Source organism: Notolepis coatsorum (assembly GCF_963971535.1).
Source record: "Notolepis coatsorum genome assembly, chromosome: 9".
Classification (NCBI taxonomy): Eukaryota; Metazoa; Chordata; class Actinopteri; order Aulopiformes; family Paralepididae; genus Notolepis; species Notolepis coatsorum.
In genome coordinates, this window is record NC_140173.1 from 51335416 (window position 1) to 51359841 (window position 24426).

The 24426-nt window shown below is 48.3% G+C and overlaps 1 protein-coding gene across 1 annotated transcript in view; it reads left to right on the forward strand.

Moving 5' to 3' along the window:
* The window catches only part of ptpn20 (protein tyrosine phosphatase non-receptor type 20), a gene marked incomplete at both ends in the record, with an annotated part of 317069 nt that overhangs the window by 7940 nt on the left and 284703 nt on the right, over nucleotides 1-24426 (forward strand). The window contains 2 exons of the mRNA XM_084321867.1: nucleotides 11866-11955; nucleotides 12068-12143. Coding sequence (XP_084177993.1) covers nucleotides 11866-11955; nucleotides 12068-12143 — 166 coding nt within the window. The remainder of the gene's footprint in view (nucleotides 1-11865; nucleotides 11956-12067; nucleotides 12144-24426) is intronic.

Consider the following 24426-nt stretch of genomic DNA (forward strand, 5'->3'; position numbering starts at 1 on the left):
CCCTGTGACAGCCAATCAGAAGCCAACCCCTAAGTGACAGCACTAAATGACAGGGAAAACAAGTGACAGCAGTCAGGTGACAGATGACAGAAATGGTGGGTGGTTCCCGACCGTAGTCAGTAACCAGAACGTAACACGGCACGAGGGATGCGAGTTTGGTGTTTCGTTATGGGAATATCTCCGAGCTCGAGTCGGCTGCAGCCCGCGTACAACGAGGGGCTTACTGCCGATGCCGCTGTGTCTGGTAAACACCGTTCTGTTTTTATTGTGAAAGAGGGTTGTGTGTATCATGTTCACGTTTAAGTAAACGTGGCATTGAGTCCACAACTGGGTTAGGTGTTAGCCTACAGAAGTTTACATGTATAGCTCTTGTACCAAGGCCTTTGGCCTCTCTCTTTGGTCTGTTTTTTCTTACTTTAGGGTAAAGGTGTAAAAATTCAGGTGGCAAGTTCGCACATGAGCCTGAAGCCGTGTATAAAGCCAGTTTTTTGCACAAACGAGGTTATCGTCTGTGGCTGGCGTGCAGAATGTGAAGCTGTTACCCTAACAGGTGTAATGCGCTTTCATGTAGCGCGCTACGACTGGTGTCATGGCTCTGCTTTGTTGTTGCATCGTATCAGGGGTGAGGGTTCATAAGGGGTGGACTAATAACCCCTCCCCCCTTTACTGATTGGCCGGGAGGTGGGACCTCCTGCCTGTCAGTCTCCCTGTCGGCTGAGGGGTCAGCGAGTCACAGGGAGGGGGAAGGGGGGGGGGTTTCTCGACGTGCATATAGCGCTGGCCCTGGGTGCTTTCCATGTGAAACCACTTTATAGCTGGCGTGCCTTGGTTGCCCAATTGGCGGAGGGCGTAGAAACGGCGTTTTCCTATGCGGGCGGCTGGGAAGGAGATTTTATCTCTACCGAGCGCCAGTGCACTAGGTTAGACTTGACGGCTCACGTGCATCTCCGGGGGGAGATGACTGAGTAGATCAAAACATTGGCGGAGGGGTCTCACGCCCATGAGGTGGGCCACCAGGAGCAGTGCATTTGCGTACTGACCGTGTTGGTGGCGCCCTCTGTGATGTTTTAGATCGACACGCGTACCTACCCCCCTCTTAGGACTGGGGATGGCGGCGTGACTAGGACGCTGGACTGGTTCTGGTCGCGCCGGACCAGGTCAGTTAACCCGTTGTCCGCCGGGGCGCAGATCTGCTGTTCTGGTACCCCGAAGGACTTTGTGCTTTTCCGGGGGGGAAATGCCGGGTCGGGCCGGGCGTCGCGGGGATTGATGTCGTGGATGTGTGTGTCGTATGTATGTCACCACGGGTTGCCCTTAACAGCAACGTGCTTGGTCCATACTGTGTTGTACCTTGCGCTGTGTTAGGGGGCTTGGTCCCTCTCCATTTGTTTCACCCCTCCCTCCCTGCTAGGATGGGGCTGGGAGGGGGCTGTCGGGGAGGTTGTTGTCAACTCTTCTAGGCATCCCTGTGTAGGTCCCGGTCCGCCGGGCCCAGGTCCGAACTTGTTCTCGTCGACCTGTTGGCCTGGGTTAACCCTTTGAAAACTGAAACACTTGTGCTGCTTATATAGCCTGTGTATACACGCAGGTATGTTTCTGAGTTTTCTTTGTGGGTTAAGGGAACAACCGCCTCCTGTTAAACTAAACATGGGGGGTGGTTGGTTCTCCGGTGTGTTGGTAGCAGAGTCGACTCTCGGGTTGAGGCCGGGCTTGACCCTGTCTGCCCGAGAGTATGCCCCCGCATCTTTCATGACGTCTGCCAATTGTGTCAGCCTCTTCTTTGAACCTCGACCCCGCTGGATTGGGGGGTCGGGTTTGTGGAGGTTATGACATGGTGCACAGCATACCGAACACTCCTTCCGCCGGGATACTGTTCTCACAGTAGATCCCTTAGGCGCCTGTCTAGTCCGCAGTGCTCCAGGCACAGGTCGAGTTCAGAACATGAGGTGAGGAGGACCTTTAAGAAAGTGAATATCAGGAAGGCAGCAGGACTGGACGGTATCCCCGGCCACGTCCTAAAAGTCTGTGCCGACCAACTGGCCCCGGTATTCACTGACATATTTAACCTGTCCTTGGAACAGGCTGTCATCCCCACCTGTCTGAAGAAGTCCACTATTATCCCTGTACCCAAAAAATCCAAGCCTGCTTGCCTCAACGACTACCGCCCTGTAGCTCTCACCTCCATAGCCATGAAGTGCTTTGAGAAGCTAGGAAAGGGCTACATCTGCTCCTCCCTCCCCATCAACCTGGACCCCCTGCAATTTGCATACCGCCCTAACAGGTCCACGGAGGACGCCATAGCCCATGTGCTGCACACAGCAGCATCACACCTGGACAAGAGGCAGGGGAACTATGTGATGCTGTTCATCGACTACAGCTCAGCATTCAATACCATAGTCCCCTCCAAACTCATAGCCAAGCTCAGGGACCTGCCAGTGGGTCTTGGACTTCCTGACAGGCAGACCCCAGGTGGTGAGAGCAGGAAACTGCACCTCCTCATCCATCACTCTCAACATAGGGGCCCCCCAGGGCTGTGTTCTGAGTCCCCTCCTCTACTCCCTGTACACACATGACTGTGTGGCACAGCGGAACAACAACACAATCATCAAATTTGCTGACGACACAGTAGTGGTGGGCCTGATCTCTGCAAACGACGAGAGGGCCTACCTGGAGGAGGTCAAGGTTCTAGCAGGATGGTGTCAAGAGAACAGCCTCTCTACTACTCCCTGAGTGTCAGCAAAACAAATGAGATGATTGTGGATTTTAGGAGGTCGGGGGTCAGGGACTACAGCCCCCTCAGCATCGACGGGGCACCGGTTGAGAGAGTGAACAGTTTTAAGTACCTCGGAGTCCACATATCCGAGGACTTGACATGGACCACACACATTGACAGTGTTGTGAAGAAGGCACGGCAACGCCTCTACTTCCTCAGGTGCCTAAGGAAGTTCCAAGTCAGTCAGAAGATCCTTAAGAACTTCTACTCATGCACAATAGAGAGCATCCTGACTGGCAACATCACCTCCTGGTTTGGGAATAGACCGTAGCAGACTACAGAGAGTGGCCCGAATGCACAATTGGAGGGGGGCTTCCCACTCTCCAGGACATTTACAACACGCGGTGCATGGGTAAGGCTAAGATAATTATCAAAGACTCCAGCCACCCAAACAACTGCCTCTTTGAACTGCTGTGGTCAGGCAAGCGATACCGGAGTCTCATGGCAAGCACAGAGAGACTCAGAAGAAGCTTCTATCCCCAGGCCATCAGGATGCTCAATGAACAATAACACTATGTAACAACCATCAAATGCACTCACAGCACACACATCCACACGCACACACTCACTTTAAACAAACAACTCACTGCAGCACCCACTTTACCCACTTTAGAACACCTAAACACACTTTATATTTATTGGTAAAGAATTTGCACTACAACCCATACCTCATTACACCTTACTGTAAATTATACCTAAATTGTACCTCATCCCATTTCTGCTTTGCACTGTATAGTATATTGTATTGTAACTCAGTTACTTCTACTCTGCATTGTACATTGTATATATGTATATACTGAACACTTTTGTCTACATACTTGACTTCTATTTTATACTTGCTATACTTATTTTATACTTTTTATCTATTTTTGTCTAGCACAGTCTCTGGAGCGTAACAGAAAGAAGCATTTTGTATAAAAGTATTCTGTACTTCTGTATGACAACTAATAAAGAAACTTGAACTTGAACTTGAGTTCTGCTCTTGGGGCCTGTTGCCTGGATTGAGGGATCAACCTCCTTGGGGGTTGTCTCCCTGGCACGCCGACTGGCCCGCAGTGTTGTGGGGGAGTAGCCTCTTGTAGAGTGCTTCAGAGCGGCGTGCCGAGGGGGGAAGGGCCTGCTCTTGATTTGGGCCCTGTCCAATACGCTGGCGATGTGGGGGGTGGTGTCACCAGTGACCGTCTGGTGGGGTCCCGATGCTACGGCCTCATTGACCTCACCAGGCCCCCTTTTTCCGGGGGGTCCTGGCCCTCAGGTTGTCCTAGGGCTGGGACGTCCTCCGCGCTCCGCTGCTGCGGCCTTGCCACAGGGTTGGGTTCTTGACCTTCGACCCCGTGATGTTGGGGGCTGTGACGGAGGTGTTTTGCTTCCCGTCCGTTCCCTGGTGGCATGTGGGATGCACGCCTGAGTGGTCGCGGGTCCTTCTGAATGAAGGTAAGTCCCACGTTCTGCTCACCCTGTGCGTTTGAGGTGCTAAACCCTCTTCGCACAGTCGGATCCGATTCCCTCCCGTCCTCCACTAGGGGGGTCCAGGGGGCTCGGGTCCTCCCCGGTTCTGACGGTTGTGGGGGGCCTCAGCGGGTACATCTGTCGAGCTTCCGCCCTGCTCAGCTCCTGTGTTCCATAAAGAGCAGACTGTAAGCTATATGATCTATAATGTAAGGTTATTCTATAACCCTAGTTATATGAGTATAGCGAGTGCTCTGCTCTGACTCACTGAGGACCCCGTGGTCTTCGCCTTCGGTGGTGAAAGACTTGGGAAGGAGCTGATGGTGTGGCCACGACCCCGCTTATATAGAGGAGCGGATGTGGGTGTGGCCAGGCGGATGGGTGTGTGCATGTGGAGAAAATGATTCATTATTAGAGTGGATAAAGGGATAGTTCCATAAAGAGCAGAGCGCGCTATACTCATATAACTAGGGTTATAGAATAACCTTACGTTCGGTGTCCACTTGTCTCACTGGCAATGGCGAAGAGGAGTTATAGTATAAACCAGCTGACCCTTGACTGACCCCTGATCCAATCAAAACAAATTTCACCCCTGATCTTATCAAATCAAATCAAATAAAATGTATTTATAAGGCCCGACAACACACGTTAATGTCCCCATGGGCCGTACAGGTCTTCTTTAAACAAGTCAAGAAGAAAACATAACAATAAGTCAAGAACAGAACAAGAACACCATAAGGTCCAAATTTTTTTAGATGAATGCAAATAAATGAAAGAATGCAAGCACTCCCAGACAGGGCCGTAGCCAGGGTTTAGAAATTAGGGAGGTCCATTTATTTTTTTGGCCCAGACCGGCCCACTATAATCGGTCGGACACCACCCACCAGTACACCATCCTTACGGTCCCCTTAAATATGCGTACCTACTGTACTATTCCCCCCCCCCAACCCATTAAAAAGCTGGGTAGTAAGTGCCATGGACAAGTGGACCAGTGTACTCACTCGCTCTTGGCTGAATCTTGTTTTGGGTGGTGATGTAAAAACACCTGCATCATAGCAGGCTCAGGATGGGCAACGTAGTCTATAGCCTGTTCATCCCTGTCTCTCTCCTCCACAACCTGGCTTGACTAGACATAAGGAGAGAGATGATTACAATTAACTGGTACATTCAGGTCCAGAATTGTTGGAATCCCCTGACAAAGATGTGCAAAAAGCTGTACAATTTAAACAATACCATACTGGTAATGAGAAAATAGTTGTTTATTCAATGAATGTATGGAGCAGTTCCATCTTATTTCATTTGATACTAACTACTCAGTTCATACAGATTTCAAGTATTCAAATATCAATGATGAATATTGCATAAGGTTTACACAGTTAATAGATCACATTCTTGTTTTATATTCATCTTATATGGCAATTAAATCAATGGTGTGTTTGATTGGGGAGTTTGACCTATGTGCCTACCACGTGAAGGTGCATGATCAATGGACAGCACAAAAACAATTTGTGTAGGTGGAGACTAGAGCTACCACAGATAGTAATAAGTTATTAAGAGTAAGTAATCCATACCATATATATCCTAATAGTTACCTTATTACCATACTTGGCTGAAAACAAACTTTGCTGCCTGTTGTGAATGTGTTTTTCCCTGTAGGCTAATACATAAGTAGGCATACATTTTTGCAGTTGAGGAAAAATTTGCAGTTGAGTAGGCTATAATTGTTATGGTTTGTAACCGACCCCAATCGCACAACACAAGACAGGTATGATGGTTTGCCAAGAAACAGATATTTATTTAGAACAGGGAAAAAGGGCACTGTCCCTTTAAGGGAGAAAACACAAAACACTGGAATAACACAAGAGGGGAAAGTAAAGTGCCTTTAAGAGGCGGGCAGGAAAAGGGAACACTATGGGAAAGTAAAGGGAACGCCTAAGGGAAGGTTAAGGGAACGCCTTGGGAAACAGAGGACTAGGGACTAGGAGAACTAGTGACAAGGAACTAGGTGGAACTAGAAGGGGAGAACTTGGGACAGGAACTAGGTGGAACTAGAAGGGGAGAACTTGGGACAGGAACTAGGTGGAACTAGAAGGGGAGAACTTGGGACAGGAACTAGGTGGAACTAGAAGGGAAGAACTTGGGACAGGAACTAGGTGGAACTAGAAGGGGAGAACTTGGGACAGGAACTAGGTGGAACTAGAAGGGGAGAACTTGGGACAGGAACTAGGTGGAACTAGAAGGGGAGAACTTGGGACAGGAACTAGGTGGAACTAGAAAGGGAGAACTTGGGACAGGAACTAGGTGGAACTAGAAGGGGAGAACTTGGGACAGGAACTAGGTGGAACTAGAAAGGGAGAACTTGGGACAAAGAACCGCGGAGGCGGGCTGGGGACAGGGAGGAACTGGGGACAGAGAACCGCGGAGGCGGGCTGGGGACAGGGAGGAACTGGGGACTGGTGGGAAAACATCTGGGCAGCTCTGCAGGACAGAGGGGAGAGTTAATGCACAAAAGGGAAAAAACAGAGCAGGTGCAGAACAGTCCAAATAACAAAGTGAACAAAGTAATAATATCTTCGTGTGACAAACACACAGGGGGAGATGTAAAGTCCAAAAATACTATTCTAAGTGAGAACCAAAACAGGCATTACGCTGGGAGATGAAATGTCCAAACTAACTAACAGAGGCAATACGCTGGGAGAGTGACATCACAATCAAAACTCACCCAGGCGTATGCGTAAAGGTACAGGAACAGCAGCGGGAACGGGGGCAAGAGGCATTACGCTGAGTGAGTGACATCACAATCAAAACTCACCCAGGCGTATGCGTAAAGGTAAAGGGGCAGCAGCGGGAACGGGGGCAAGGGCACTACGCTGAGTGAGTGACATCACAATCAAAACTCACCCAGGCGTATGCGTAATGGTACAGGGACAGCAACGGGGCGAGGGCATCGCCACCGGGTGGCTGGCTGTCCGAGCCGAGGAACAGAGCGCTGGAACAACGGCGGTGGCGAGGATGTCGTCCACCGGGTAGCCGCTGTCGGAGCCGAGGAACAGAGTGCTGGAACAACGGCGGTGGCGAGGATGTCGTCCACCGGGTAGCCGCTGTCGGAGCCGAGGAACAGGGTGCTGGAACAGTGGCGGTGGCGAGGATGTCGTCCACCGGGTAGCCGACTGTCGGAGCGAGGAACAGAGTGCGCGCCACACCTTGGTGTGCGCGTCGGAACAGTGGCGGTGGCGAGAGCGTCGTCCACCGGGTAGCCGCTGTCGGAGCCGAGGAACAGAGTGCGCGCCACACCTTGGTGTGCGCGTCGGGACAGTGGCGGTGGCGAGAGCGTCGTCCACCGGGTAGCCGCTGTCGGAGCCGAGGAACAGAGTGCGCGCCACACCTTGGTGTGCGCGTCGGGACAGTGGCGGTGGCGAGAGCGTCGTCCACCGGGTAGCCGCTGTCGGAGCCGAGGAACAGAGTGCGCGCCACACCTTGGTGTGCGCGTCGGAACCGAGAGACGCCTCGGGGTGCGTCTGCGAGGAGGAGTGTGCCAAGCACGAAGGTCTGGAAGATGCGCGTCGGCGCGCTGAGGTCTGGAGAGCGTGCCAAGCTCGAAGGTCTGGAAGATGCGCGTCTGTGCGCTGGTACGGAGGAGCATGCCAAGCTCGAAGGTCTGGAAGATGCGCGTCTGTGCGCTGGTACGGAGGAGCATGCCAAGCTCGAAGGTCTGGAAGATGCGCGTCAGTGCGCTGGTACGGAGGAGCATGCCAAGCTCGAAGGTCTGGAAGATGCGCGTCAGTGCGCTGGTACGGAGGAGCGTGCCAAGCTCGAGCGTCCTTGGAAGATGCGCGTTGCGCGCTGAGGACTGGAGAGCGTCTGCGCTGGTCTGGATGTGCGTCAGGACGAACAGCTGCGCGGGGGTCTGCAGTGGAACGCTGGGGTGCCTCCCGTGGAAGTACAGGGAGCGCAGACCAGTCTCCCCCACAGGCAACAACGACAGCTGGCGAAGGCTGGAGCAAACATCTCGACGCCGGAGAATGGAACAGCATAGGCAGACAGAGGATCTCCCGAAAGAGTCTAGATGTTTAGAGAATATGACTCGGCAAGTATACAACACGACCCCACGCCAAAACGAGGGGAAGCGCCCTGGTATTTAAAGCCCACAGGGGGACTAATTAGCCTGCCATCACAGGTGCGAGAGATAATAGAATATCAAACAGGTGTGGCCACTAAGGGTAAGGAACGAGAGGGTGGGGGCTAGAGAGAGTGAGTAGGGAATTCCTAACAGTAGGCTTAAAGAAGACAGAGAAAAGGTAGTGAGCAGCGGGCAAAACCTCACAATAATGTGCTGTGTTTTTATGTCTTCCATCGAGGACCACCTTGGAAATAAGTGTTAATGCTGGTTAATGAATGCTTTTAGGTGATATCCTCAGGAATACAAATTGGTCAAGATCATTTGTTTTTATGATGTGTTTTTAATTTCCAAATAAATCTAATCAAATAAAAAAGCAGTTTTTGCAGTTGAGCTACTGGTGTTGTATATTATACAGCCTTTTCATGCATCTTTATCAAGGGAACCCTTATCCTAATGATTTAAAAAATAATATTATGATGATACGATATGGACCTAGTAGTTGGGTCATCTGTGGCACTTCGTTTCTCAATGGATTTTTTAAAAAGGCGGGGGAAATTTGTGAGAGACCAAAATCCAAAATGGCTGCCGTGGAAATTAACTTTTTAATGGTTTGACCTACAATGATGCACAATACATGGTACCAGCCCCCTCTCAGTCATCTACCAGCCCCCTCTCAGTCATGTACCACAGCCCCATCTGAGTCATGTACCAGCCCCCTCTCAGTCATGTACCAGCCCCCTCTCAGTCATGTACCAGCCCCCTCTCAGTCATGTACCAGCCTCCTCTCAGTCATGTACCACAGCCCCATCTCAGTCATGTACCATAGCCCCATCTCAGTCATGTACCACAGCCCCCTCTCAGTCATGTATACCAGCCCCCCTCTCAGTCATGTATACCAGCCCCCTCTCAGTCATGTACCAGCCCTCTCTCAGTCATGTACCAGCCCCCTCTCAGTCATGTACCAGCCAGCCCCCTCTCAGTCATGTACCACAGCCCCCTCTCAGTCATATACCACAGCCCCCTCTCAGTCATGTACCACAGCCCCCTCTCAGTCATGTACCAGCCCCTCTCAGTCATGTACCAGCCCCCTCTCAGTCATGTACCACAGCCCCCTCTCAGTCATGTACCAGCCCCATCTCAGTCATGTACCAGCCCCCCTCTCAGTCATATACCTGCACGACTGGCGGGGGGGGTGCTTAGTAAGAGATGTGATTGGGCCAGCCCAGTGTCAGTCAGTACCAATGGGCCGATGTCTCAGCCTAGTAGTGGGCCGGTCGTTGACCAAAAAAAAATTATAAAAAAAAAAATTATATAATTTTTTTTTTTTTTTTAATAGTTACAAATAGTTACCGAGGTCCGGACCTCGGTGACCTCATAGCTGGCTACGGCCATGCTCCCAGACAGGGTTAGAAATAAACTTTTTTTTCAAGGGCTTTTTTTGCCCCCCTTAATTGATTTTTTTGCCCCCCTTTTTTTTGTATTTCGGGGGCACAATTTTTATAATGAAAATTAACATAAAGATTATAAAACATTGTTGACACTTTTTTTTACAGTCTTCGTCCCTATGTTTGATAACGTAATGTTAATGTCTCCATATATAGGGCTCTACGCTAACCTTTTTCCCAAGGAGCACATGTGCTCCTAAATAAAATGTTAATAAATAAAATCTAAATACAAATTTAGGAGCACACAAAGAAATTTAGGAGCACAGTGACAATTGTTCAAGTAACACACACACACACACACACACGATGTGTGACATGGCTTGGTTTCATGTTTTGAGGTACCTTCAATTATCTGTAAATAATACATACATACTCTATCTAAATAGATTAAATGATTGTCCCTGAGGGCAAGTTGTGTTGTTGTCTTGATATATCTACAAATAGCAGACGAATAGCTGGTTGCCTCTGGATCAATGAATGTCTAATATTGAATAATATTATTAGCTATTTTATTTTTAACATCCCTAATTCCAACAATCAAGAGGCTTGTTTCAAATTGATACAGCACTGGAACGTTTGAGTATAGGCTCTGGCCAGAGTATCAATGAAATACGTTGCGCGCTCAGCGCTGTGGAATGAAGGAAATGCGCATCGGGATCGGATTTGGATGTTATTCTTTGAAGTTGTGTTACAAATGGAACGGTCTTTCCCCGCCGAACACAAGTTACTTAACGTTACACAGGTCGCGCTATGCAGATGCTTAGCTTGCTAACGTTAAGATAGCAGTGTAATGCTTAATATGCTTGATGAAAGCAGAGCTCTCCCCCTATCTGTGTTCGCAGCACCTCTCAAAGCACCCTGTAAAAAAAATCCCTCATTGCAACAAACCTGGCATTCCACCCAAAAACTGAATTTCAGTCCAGTTTCTCAACTATTAACAGCGGAGCTGTTTGTAATCTTCACTCGCACACTGCAAGTAAATGATTTTTCCGGTTCGCACACACACATATTATTAGGGGCAAATACGAGGGAAATGCTCGCACTGTAGAGCATATAATTATATATATAATTAGTAAACTGTCGGGGGCTTTTATTGCCCCCCTTAACTGATTTTCGAGGGCATTTGGTCAATTTTCGAGGGCATTTTGCCCCAAGCCCCCGTTAATTTCGAACCCTGCTCCCAGACATACCCCACGCGAAGGTAAGGAAAAACTCACTAAAACCTAACAATAGGGAAAAAAGCTCCACAGGCAGTGTGGAGGAGAGAAGCCTTAGAAGGGCCATTCAATCCATCATCCTGAATCGTGGGCCCGTGTGAGGTAGCCCCCCCCCCCCCCCCCCCCCTCTGTCACTTGAATACGTTTAATATGAGACTAGAGTTTCCTCATCACGTCCTCTCTGGTTTTCTATGAGACTAGCGTTTCTTCATCATGTCCTCTCTGGTTTTCTATGAGACTAGAGTTTCCTCATCATGTGCTCTCTGGTTTTCTATCAGACTAGCGTTTCTTCATCATGTCTTCTCTGGTTTTCTATGAGACTAGAGTTTCTTCATCATGTCCTCTCTGGTTTTCTATGAGACTAGAGTTTCTTCATCATGTCCTCTCTGGTTTTCTATGAGACTAGAGTTTCCTCATCAGGTCCTCTCTGGTTTTCTTCCTCTCCTTCGCTCGTATGTTTTATCAATGGAAGAAGTTTGGCTAGTAGTCAGTCAATTACAGCCGACAACCCTAATCCCCCGGATTAGCTTGTTTTCTGTAGTGAGCCAAAAAAAGGTTAAATCTAACCTTTATAGAGGTTGTCACAATATATCATAGCATTGTTCCCCGGGCGAGGGATAAAGCCCGCCCACAGGTGAATAGGATTAAGGTATTAACCTGAAGCTAGGCCAGGATTAGGCTCCTTGGGAGAGCCTGTAAGTAGCTACTTAAGAGTAGCCAACCTGGGCTAAACCATCCTCTTTGAGTTCTGGCCAAACGGCTCCATGGGATAATACGGCCAGAGACACAACAACATGTATCAAACATTGTAGCTCTCTGACCTTACATCATCTCTAACCTGGCGGTTTAACTGCTTGACAGGGAAGAGAGGCAATTTCTCAGACTACAGTGATGGGAGCGTGAGCACCACTGACGGGAGGAGATATTCGGCGGACTCTGACTCCAAATCAGGTACGTGTACGATAACCGATAAGGAGGTGTATGAATTCACATTTTGTTTTCTCCTCCTTTCGGCACCTTTTCTGTCCTCTCAAAAGCGGCGCTTGTGTCTTCCGTCTTTTAGGGAGTTTGCATCAGAGGCCTTGGCGGCAGAGGCCAAAGAGTTCTCCTGTGTCCTCATACGCAGCCAGCATAGAGAGGTACGTAGGGTACACACACACACACACACACACACACACACACACACACACACACACACACACACACACACACACACACACACACACACACACACACACACAGTAGTATGTCTTCATAAAACTAAAAACTAAATTAATGTTATTTGGAAAGCGCAATAGTAACATAACAGTGAAACTTATGATAGACAATATGTGTATTGAAAGAGTAGAACAAACCACATTCCTTTACAGGATAAACATCAGTCAAGTAAAATCCAAGATAATAATTGGTTAGACTAGAAGTCTTTATTTGTCATGCAGTTTAACACACACACGCGAGATGGGCGACCCACAGGAACACACACACACATGCACTGAGTCGCCGATGAAATGTCTCTCTGTACTTTTCCCATCCCGTTGTCCTTCCCCCCATGGGCAGCCGGGAGCAGATAGGGCGTCAACGTGAGCCACGCCCCGGGGACCAATCCAAGTGCTCCTGTCCGTCTTAGTCAAGGACGCCACAGCGTTAGCGATCTGTTGTGCATGTTTTTCCATTGGGTTTATCTTATCGGGGGGGAAACCCTTGCGAGCACGGGGAGAACATGCAAACTCCACACAGAAAGGCCCGGGAGATACCCCACCTGGGTACCTGGCAACGCGGAAACCTGGTCCCCAAGCGGGAATTGAACCCTGGACCTTCTATGGCCAAAAGTGTGGGGATTATGTATCGATCCAAGGCTTTTGTCAACCAAAGGTCACTTCTCATCCTCTACCACGCACTTGTGGTCCCAATTTAAACTATTGCCTGGAAGTCTGGGGTAATTCTTATCGTTCCAATATATCACCTCTTTATATGCTGCAAAAAAAGGCTTTTAAATTATGGGACTTGATCATACTTAGAACTGCCGAAATCATGTTCAAAGCTTCACACAACTCTCTTCCAACTCCCATCCAATATCGGTTCACTGAGAGGGTAGGAACCAGGGCCCTCATTTATCAAATTTTCTTAGAAAGTATTCTACTTCCTTTCGTAAGCACAGAATTTTTAATGTGTGCACGCACAAAAAAAACGGGATTTATCACACGTGCGTACACAGGTCCTATGCACAGTTGTCTTGATAAATATCACCTTGCTCCTAAGCTGGAGCTTGTGCACTGTTTTAAGTATTTGCATACCAGAACCGCCCCGATTAACCATATACGGTAATGGAACACCCCCATGAAATGTGGAAAAGTGGACTAACCTGAGCGAACTCTGAGAGACTTCACTGAGAGCGAGATTGATCACCGAGGTCCAACCAACAAATTGAACGTATACAGCATTTCCCTGTATTATTTGGAAACATGACACACAGAATAATAGTATTTAGCGTTTTATTTTAAACAATATTTAATCGTATGATTATAGATATTTTTAGAGAATAAATAAATCCAATGAAGTTGCCAAGTTCACAGACAACTCCGCTGAGGAGGGAGCGTGCAGACTGCAGACTATCTTCGGTGCGCCGGGAGCCAAGGATGTTGACTGACCCAGTCCTGCTACAGAACCAGCACATTGACAGAAATAAATGACAAGCTGACCCGACATTAGGCACTGTAATGACTGAAATTAAATCAATTTCAGCACGCCAACTCTGCGCTCTACAATGCCTATTATGTGTGCTTGTCATGAGCCCGTGGTTCTGGTCAGAGTCATTATGGCTTCAGTGGATAACCCTGATCTGCATTTAAGTGATGTTTTAGATACCCCAGTAATAACATTACAATTGAATTACCGTAATTCCTCTAATAGTAACCGGGTCTCAAATACAAGCCGGGTCTCTATTAATGGCCGGGTGCGCTCTTGAGCTAAGCAATTATAAGCCGGCCTCCTAATACAAGCCGGGTTACTAATATACTGAGCTGCATACTGAGCTAGTTACTTGATTTCACTTTGAAAACGTTGAAATGACCAGTGACCACCTGTAATTGCACTGTTTACCATTTCATACAGTACTTGGTTTCAATAAATGAACCCAGTACATTTTACTGGGTTCAAACTGACACAAAATGTTGATTTATTCATTATGATCCGTTTGAAAATTTTTAATATAGGCCTCCCTCTTATACAGGCCTCCTCCTAATACAAGCCTGGTACCCGCTACAGTTGAAACAAATACAAGCCGGGGTTACTATTAGAGGAATTACGGTAAATACAATTAGGCCTGAATGAGACTCCGGCCACCGGCACATTATCAGCCAAAATGCGCATCGCAGATTATCTGTACATTGACCGAGTGCAATCCCGTTCACATTACTGGATTTGTTTATTGATGGAGCAAACTCTGAGAGATTGTTCACAGAGGCGCTGCCGAACCAAGATATAATATGATGTGTATAATATAATGTGTGTAGAGGCATATGATACAATCTATTTTGTTGTTGGTATTAGGTAGCCTATATGAATTACATATAATAGCAGCCAGCCTACATTATGCAACAGTAACTTGCGCATATATAATAACACACAGCCCTGCGAAGCCTGCATACAGTAAACTAACTTGATCATTAATCTAGCTGTTGTATCTTTACGCTTATGAAAACATTAAATAATATGTATAGGCTATAGGCCGTCGCTTAAGCCTATATTCTCAAATTTCATTTAATGGCTATCCGAGTCCTCGATATCCTCGCGGACGGACCAGTATACCTTTATATCATATCATATTCATATCATAGTTTACTCTATCAGCATACCAGCATGTAATACGTTCTTTGTTAGAACTCAACTCGTTATTATTTTGCGCATAGATTGCAGAAATACGGGAACGTTTTGATTTAGGCTTTGACATTGTAAAACTAAATAAGTGAAATTCTGTAAGCAGAATACAAGTCATGATATCACCCACACGATATATGCTCTGTGTCCAGAGCATGTATGCTTTTCATTCATTTAAGACACATTTATTGCAAGGGTTTTGTATACACATACACTAAACAAATAACCTCAGTCTGTTCTCGTTGCAATGCGTTTTTTATTCTTTCTTATAGGAAGGGGGAAGAACACTATATCGTGGGTGTTCATATGACTTGTATTCTGCTTACAGCTTCGGGGTTCCACTTATTACGTTTAACAATGGCAAAGCCTTTTAAATATAATCAAAACGTTCCCGTATTTCTGCAATATATGCGCAAAATAATAACGAGTTGAGTTACGCGGAGCGCAGTCAGTGCTTATTTCCGCGTTGTAAAAATATTCTACCACCGGCGCCAGCTACGCATGGTCCGACCTGTGCTTAAATATATGCACAAAGTCAAGCACAAGTTCAAATTGATAAATCCCACACTTTGCTTAGAAATGATCGTACGCACGGGTTACGCACATATCTGTGCGTACGCCACGTTGATAAATGAGGGCCCGGAATTCTAATCTTAGAGGGAAACAGAAACTCCAGCAACCGGGTGCAAGAACCACTCTAAAATCTATGTGCATATCTGTTTGTGGAGTGAGATTATGGAATGGATTGGACGAGGAGGTTAAACTGAGTAAAACATAAACCAGTTTAAAATAAAGTAAAAAAAAAAAAAAAAAAAGGAATATTGGAAAGGTATAAGGAGGAGGGAGAACATGACGTTTGGCATTAAAAGGAATATAAAATATGTATTAACTAGTCAGACTCATGTATGTCTTCATTGTCTTGTTGAGATGTTGGGGGAATGTGGGAAACAGAGCAATGTTACATGTTGTATGTATAGCAATTGATGGTCAGGATGTTGTGAATGGAAATTCATAAGCTTAGCTTCTTCCATCCCCCTTTTCAAACCAAGTTCAAGTTCAAGTTTCTTTATTAGTTGTCATACAAAGATACAGAATACTTTTATATGAAATGCTTTTTTCTGTTTTGCTCCTGAGAGTGTGCTAGATAAAAATAGATAAGTATAAAATAGAAAGTCAAAAGTATGTAAACAAGTGTAAACAAAAGTGTTCAATATACATAATATACAATATACAATGCAGAGTAGAAAAAAAAGTAACTGAGTTACAATACAATTATACAGTACAATGCAGACATGGGATGAGGTACAACTTAGGGTAAGGTGTAATGAGGTATGAGTTGTAGTGCAAATCTCTTTACCAATAAATATAAAGTGGGTAAAGTGGGTGCTACAGTGAGTTGTTTATTTAAAGTGAGGGTTTGATTTTATTTTATTACGGATCCCCATTAGCTGGTGCCATGGCAACCAGCTAGTCTTCCTGGGGTCCACACAAAAAACATACAAAAACAATTGTTGCAAAACAGAATTATTAAAAGCCAGTACTCAACATACAATACACAATGAAACTAACAATTAAGATGGCTAAAATTACATGCAAGCAAAGACACAGAAAACAAAACAAAACAAAATACAAAATACAGTGTTAAATACAATTTAAGATTGTTTTTAAAATTGAATATTTTTAAGAATTGCTTTTAGAATGCTCATCAATGTTACTAATTATTAAAAGCCAGTACTCAACATACAATACACAATGAAACTAACAATTAAGATGGCTAAAATTACATGCAAGCAAAGAAACAGAGAACAAAAAAACAAAACAAAATACAAAATACAGTGTTAAATACAATTTAAGATTGTTTTTAAAATTGAATATTTTTAAGAATTGCTTTTAGAATGCTCATCAATGTTACTAAAACATCAATTTCACCATACCTTTAAAAAGAAAAGAAAAACACACAAAGTAATCAGAAGAAGTTTTGGATAACATGGCTGCAGCTACACTCATGCATGACATATATTAATTTCCTTCCGGATTATGGCTCCTTTGAGTTTCTTTTTGAAACTGTCCTTGTTTTCCGTCCGTATAATATGTAATGGGATCCTATTCCAGTATGTTATGGCTCTATACATTGCAGTTTTCTTTAGAGTGTTGGTTCTAGGCAGAGGTAGGGTGAAGCGACTACTTGAAGCATGTCTGGTATTATGGTCATGTCTATCATTGGTGGATAAAAGCATAGAATACAATTGAGTGGGTTTACCCAAGGTACAAATGTTCTTTAAAAACCTAATCAAACTGCATGCTAGTCTCTCCTCCACCCTCATCCACGACAGTCTAGAAGGCATTCCCTCCACACTATTCCTTATAGAGCAGTGAAGAGTGAGTCGGGCAGCTCTATTTTGAGTGAGCTGGAGTTTACTAAGCTCTTGCTTTGACGCGCTAGACCAAATTGCTGGGAAGTAGTCAAGATGGGACAAGACTAAAGATTGTACTAGCATTTTAATTGTTGTATTCGTTAGGAGGTAGGCATTTATTCTTATTATGGAGATGTTTCTACTCATCCTGGTAACCATGTTATTAATCTGGGTAGACCAAAGTAGTGCCTCGTCAATAGTTACACCCAACAATTTGGCTTCCTTCACTTGTTCAATACCAGCGTCTTGTAATGAGAGACTCAGTCTATGCTCCGACCTTAAGGCATATTTAGAGCCGAGTATAAGACATTTTGTTTTTGCTACATTTAATTTTAGTCTGTTTTCAGTTATCCAATTCGAAATCATAAATAATTCACTCTGAAGTATCTTATTCACTTGTTCTGTGCTCTCAGCGGATGCATATATAGTTGTATCATCAGCATAAATCGCTGTACCTGCACTTTCCAATACATAAGGCATATCATTTACAAATATAGAGTAAAGGAGGGGTCCAAGACAACTTCCTTGGGGAATACCACACTGGAGTGTTACCATATTTGACATGGAACCATTAAATATAACACATTGTTGTCTATTAGACAAGTAGTGTACGTGTGGATGTGTGTGCTGTGAGTGTATTTGATGGTTTGTTACATAGTGTTATTGTCGTTGAGCATCCTGATGGCCTGGGGATAGAAGCTCCTTCTGAGTCTCTCTGTGCTTGCCATGAATGAATGAATGAATGAAAACTTTATTTAACAGATTGCAGAATGGGTACAAATTACAATACAGTATGGCTCAATACACACAATTGTTAAGGGGATGCAGACCAGAGAAAGACGTTTGTCTTGTTTACATCAGGGTCCCCCATTTTCAATTCATATAGACATTTATGACATACACAACATACATGACATTTATGGCATAGGGACATCCAGGTATTTAGTACTGATATATTTGTGACATAAACGGTATTCAAATATACAGTACTGTTACCCATAGATCCTGACAGAGTATATACATATGATGGGGAGGGGACTGTACATTAGGAGGGGGTGGGTGGGTGGGAGAGAAATATACATACGGTGGGGTGGAGACTGTACATTTGGAGGGGGTGGGTGGGTGGGAGAGAAATATACATACGGCGGGGAGAGAATATATACATGCGGTGGGGAGGAGACTGTCTATTAGGAGGTGGTGGGGGGTTTGGGCATTTACGGTGGCCAGTTTCTAATTGCAGCCTCCCGTAGGTGCTCTTTAAGAGCGGTTTTGAATGTGGGTAGGGATTCACATTCCTTTACAGCTTTGGGTAGGGCGTTCCACATTGATGTGGCATAATTGCAAAACGTGTTTAGTCCCTTGTTTGAGCCGAATCTGGGTTTAACATGATTTGTTGAGCTTCCTCTGGTGTAGTGGTTGTGGTATTCAATGACCTTTGGGAAGTATTTTGACATGTACATGGGTACCTTAGTCATATTGTGTATCTTGTAGACCAGGCCCATTGCAAGTTGCTGTACTCTGTCGTCTACTCTAAGCCATCCTAGGTTGTCAAAGTGGGCAGGGGTGAGGTGGGTTCTGGGGGTAAGGTCAAGTAGTAGTCTGACCAGTTTGTTTTGTGATGTTTGTAATCTTGTTTTTAGCGACTTTGAGGTGCTTTGGTACCATGAGGTGCAAGCATAGTCGTAGTACCCTTGAATGAGTGCTCTTGCCAGAGTCTTCATGGTGAGACTCCGGTATCGCTTGCCTGACCGCAGCAGTTCAAAGAGGCAGTTGTTTGGGTGTTGTCTATTGTTATATTAGTCGTACTGGCGAATCGCGTCCTGCTCTTCGCCATCGAGATATACCTCATCTCCAGTACCTAGTGTATTCCATCAACGAATAAATACAATACACCCAGCACCTGCCAGGCCCGCCCCAGTGCTACGTACTATATAGCACTAGGCGTGGTCACCACTCGCTCTTCCTCTATTTTCGTTTCCATCATAGCGGATGCGGATGCGGATGCGGATGCGCATGGCAACTAGTTGTCATGAAAAGTTTAGAGAAATTGCGTAATATTGAGTGCTTACCGGAGATTTGCTTACCCCTGGAATCTTCGCGGCATGTTCCAACGACACGTCGGGTCTATCCTGATGTTTCCTCGTCTTGTGGCAGCAGATCGAGGGACAGCGTGCAAGGTTTGGCTATCGAGCCGGCTCGTACACAGGTAGGCCCTGTGTCATCAGGCATTAATGCTAGTGTTAGTAATGCTGGTTGTTTTGTTACACAACTGAGTTGTGTGTCGGCGCCAGGGGCGGGATGTTTTGGTGAATGTTCCCCTGAAGTGGACGGTTTCCAAGCGATCCTGGAGCGCGCTGCTAACACTAATGCTATAATGCTGGGTCACTGTTCTAATGTTCCCCGCCGTGGGATGTTGCCGCTTTTCCCTCTTAACCGGTTCATTGATGAAGGTCAGTCGGTAGCTAATGTGGGGGGTTTTGCTGAGTCCTTTACCCTTTTTACGGGTGAATGGGTTGACAACAGGGTGCAGGGCGGGTGTGCCGTGGCTAGGTAGCCAGGTAGCATCGATCCTGTGCCCCGGCGGGGTTGAACGGTGTCCCACCCGGAAGCCGACGCTTGAGAGCGAGTCGGCCCGGCGGGTGGCAATATGGACTGATGAGAGTTATACTGCTACAGGATGGAATTTAGCGGCGGCCAGTGTTGTGGCTCAGCTGACTGTTTTTCTGTCCACATTAGCGTCGGGTAGTGGGGCTACAGGACCAGCCGACGCTGAAAATTTTGCATGTTTTTGGTGTTATAGAGATCTTGAATCAGTCGCAAGCTATAACTGTGGGGAGGATTAGGATGCTATCAACGCTTGTTAATAGGCATTTCTGGTTGGAGCAATCTCCTCTTGGGGAAGAAGAAAGGTTTTCTCCCCTCACGGCTCCTTTTTCCACAGAAGGGCTATTTGGTCGTTCTGCGGAGACGCAGGCGGTTGTTGACCTAGGTCCCACACCGCCTCACGCTATGCAGCCAGAGGTTGGAGCACGGCCTCGTCAGCGACTGTGGCGAGGCCCTCGACAGGCGGCCATGTTTCCCCCGCCAGTGGTACCCTGGGCGGAGAGTCAACAGGGGTCCACAAGGCCGACAGCCTTGGCGGCCGAGGGATCGGCCATGTTGGATGTACTCGGCTTGGAATATACAAGCCGTCGCCATTCTGCCGCGAACAGCCCGCTCCCCGATCACTTTTTTCCCTGTCACCAGCGGAAGAGGGGCTCTGATTGTTTTCCTTTGGCTGCGGGCCGCGAACCTTCTTTGAAGCGCATGCGGCCCCACGTTTCGCTTCTCATGGGGACAGGGGCTGACACCCAGTTGATGGCTGAGCCTGGGTCTGTCCGTGAGAATGTTGTGCTGTCACGTGGCTCCCGCGCCGCACGTTGTGTGATTGGTGAGCCTGGTGTTACGGCTGCCACTATTTACAGTGGTCAGCAGGGGGACTCGAGGCCTCTTCGTATGAATGCTCAGCACGAGTTACCCCGACCTCGCCTTCGCCAGGCGGGGTATCGCGTTAACGCCTCCCACTCCCGGGAGATCGGCAGTGGTCTGCAAAGAAGAGGCGCGCGTGATTTGGGTGGTAGCAATATCACTGCAGGGCTACGGTGTGTAGGAACCCATGGGGTCCTCACGCCTTGCATGTCTAGCTGCGGAACAACTCCTCAGCATGCTCTAGAGGGGTGTTCAGTGGGGGAGCATGTGTCAACTAGTTTGATGGCAGCTTCTTCCGTATCAAACCGGCCCTTTCTGTCGGGGTCCCCCCCTTGGGTGTGACCGCCCTGTCCGCTTTGGCGGGTTCAGAGGCTACGCACAGCGGGAGGGACCGGGCCACCTATCTGCTGTTCCTTGCTGCCCAGCGTCAGTTGACGGTGGGTGCGCTCTGGGATTATTATCACATATGGCGACAAGAATGCCGTTTGGTGGGATGGATGGAGAGAATGTTGAGGCTGGGGCTTGTTTTGCAGTTCGCACGACCCCACCCTCCGTTCTCAGGTTTGGTGCAGACCCTATTGTCAGGGTCAGCAGCAGTGACAGCTCTGGCCGACGAGATCCAATCTTTGTTGGCGAAGCAGGCCGTAGTCGTGGTCCCGAGAGAGGACGCGATGTCAGGCATCTACTCCCGTTATTTTCTGGTGCCCAAAAAAACGGGAGGGGTCAGACCTATACTGGATCTGTCCGCGTTCAATCGTCTGATTGTGGCGAGACCATTCAGAATGTTGACCGTCAAACACCTGCTACTTGCTGTCAGGGTGGGAGACTGGTTCACCTCCATAGACCTGAAGGATGCATATTTTCACATCCCGATTTTCCCTCCTCACAGGAAGTTCCTACGGTTCCTATTTCAGGGCGTAGCGTACGAATACCAGAGGTTGCCGTTCGGCTATTCTCTGGCTCCCCGCACATTCACCAAGTGCGTAGAGACTGCGCTGGAGCCTCTACGTCATCAGGGGATACGAATTCTATTCTATCTCGACGACATTCTGCTCCTCAGCCGGTCAGAGGAGGTCGCCAGGTCTCATACCAGGCTGGTGGTGGAATTCCTCACCAAGCTGGGTTTTGCTGTGAACTGGAAGAAGAGTACGCCTCTTCCCAGTCAACAGGTGGAGTACTTGGGCTTGACACAGAGGTCAAGACCCATGATTGTAACCCTCTCGGAGCAACGGAGGGTGTCTATCCTCCACGCGCTCGGGGGTTTCCGTCCTGGGAAGACGGTCACGGCGCTGCAAGTGATGCGCCTGCTCGGTATAATGGCATCTGCTCACGCGGTGGTCCCTCTTGGCGTCCTCTTCATGAGGAGGATACAGAGGTGGTTCTCCAGTATGAGAATAGACTCAGTGAGGGACAAATGGAAACGGTGACGGTTCCTTTGTCAATATGGGGGGATCTCGCCCATTGGAGGAGGCCTGGTATCCTCACCAATGGGGTCCCCATGGGCAGCAGGCGCTCACTAGTCACGGTCTTCACCGACGCTTCCCTCACGGGTTGGGGAGGGACGTGTCGGACCAACGCAGTGGGGGGCAGCTGGACGATCCATGCTGCCCGGTCTACCCTGCACATCAATGTGTTGGAATTGAGGGCGGTCCTCTTGGTCCTCAGACGGCTCGCCCACCTGGTGGTAGGCGAGCACGTTCTGGTCAGAACGGACAGTATGACGGCAGCGGCGTATATCAACAGGCAGGGTGGAACACGTTCCACCCGTCTGCACCGGGCGGCGGTCGAACTCTGGCTATGGGCAGCTCGCAGTCTGCGCAGTCTGACGGCGCTCCACATCCCTGGCAAGGACAATGTGAGCGCGGATGTGATGTCTCGGGCGGTCCTCGTCCCGGCGAGTGGGAACTGAGCCCAGACATAGTCAGGCAGATCTGGGATCGCTTCGGGGAAGCGTCAGTGGATCTGTTTGCGAGCAGACAAGCTCACAAGTGCCCCTTGTGGTTCTCGGTCAGTCGGGAAGACAATCCTCCCTTGGGGGTGAATGCCTTCTCGATGTATCCATGGCCGCCCGGGCTTCTGTACGCCTTTCCCCCCATACATCTGTTGAGTCACTTGTTGGAGAGGATACGGAGGGAGCGCAGGATTGTGATCCTGGTTGCGCCGGACCGGGGCACAGCTGTGTGGTTCCCGGTCCTGATCCAGCTACTGGTAGCCCCGCCGTGGCCTGTTCCTTGGTCGGCGAGGGCCCTCTCTCAAGCGTACGGGTCGCTGTTTCAGCTCCCGGTGATACGCCAACCTCTGATGGTTTGGCTGGTGAGAGGGTAAGTTTGGAGAGGATGGACCCTTCTGTGGTTGACACCATCCGGAATGCGCGTGCTCCCTCCACTATCGCGCTTTACGCGGGTAGGTGGCGTATGTTCCAAGAGTGGTGTAAGGCGGGGGGCAGGGACCCGGTGTCCTGCCCCCTGGATGCTGTCCTTATTTTCCTTCAGTCTCTCCTTGACTTGTCGGCTTCGACGGTGAGGGTATATGCAGCGGCTATATCCTCTTATCATGAGGGGTTTGAGGGTGTTGTATTGTTCAGCCACCCTCTTGTGAAGCGTTTCCTGCTTGGCGTTCGACGCCTTAAGCCGGTGAAACGCTCTTTGGCTCCGAGCTGGGATCTTCAATTGGTCCTTGGTCGGTTGTCCTTGGCCCCGTTTGAGCCTCTTGAGCAAGCGCCGTTGGAACAGCTGTTGTTCAAGACTGCGTTCTTGCTGGCCATCACCTCCGCAAAACGCGTGGGTGAGCTTCGTGCTCTCTCTGTACGGCCCGTGTGTCTGTCTATTCATTCCGATAGCGGTGCCACTCTGCGGCCTAATCCAGCCTTCGTGCCAAAAAATATCCGGAGTTCTTTCCGCTCCAGGGATATTATGGTTCAGGCGTTTTATCCGCCTCCTCACGCTAGTGAGTTGGAGGCGGGCCTTCACCTGTCATGTCCGGTCCGGGCTTTGGGGATTTACCTCAGCCGTACTCAGGGCCTCAGGGCTACCGATCAGCTTTTTGTCTGTTACGGTGGCTCTTCTGCTAGTAAGGCACTGTCGAAACAGCGCCTGTCCCATTGGTTGTGCGAGGGCATTGCCCTCTGCTACACGTTGGCCGGGCTGGCTCCCCGTGGGGGCGTCAGGGCGCACTCCACTCGTGGGGTCGCGGCCTCTGCCGCCCTACTGGGTGGGGCCTCGGTGGGGACATCTGTGCTGCCGCTTCATGGTCCTCACCGGGTCCCTTCGTAAGGTTTTACCTCATGGACATGACCGGGGGTTCTGTCTCCCAGGCGGTTCTGAGGTCTGGGACCTCTCCTGCTTCCCGTCCTTTGGTGGGGTAGCAGGAGTGTGTGGGTGTGGGCCACAATGTGTTGTGTCACATGTGGTTCCGCCTGTGCTGTGCGTTCAAGAGGTTCTAGTTCCCTCTTGCTCGCACTCGGGTGGAGTTGACTGCCCCTCTTCATTAGGAAGGATGGGGTGACGGGACTCCCCTCCCCCCTGATGTGGGCTTTAGGGTCCTCAGGGGGTGCATTTGTCGGTCCTCGCGTCTGCTCTGTCCCCATATCTCGATGGCGAAGAGCAGGACGCGATTCGCCAGTACGGCTAATATAATGATAGGTTATGTATATAACCTAGTTATA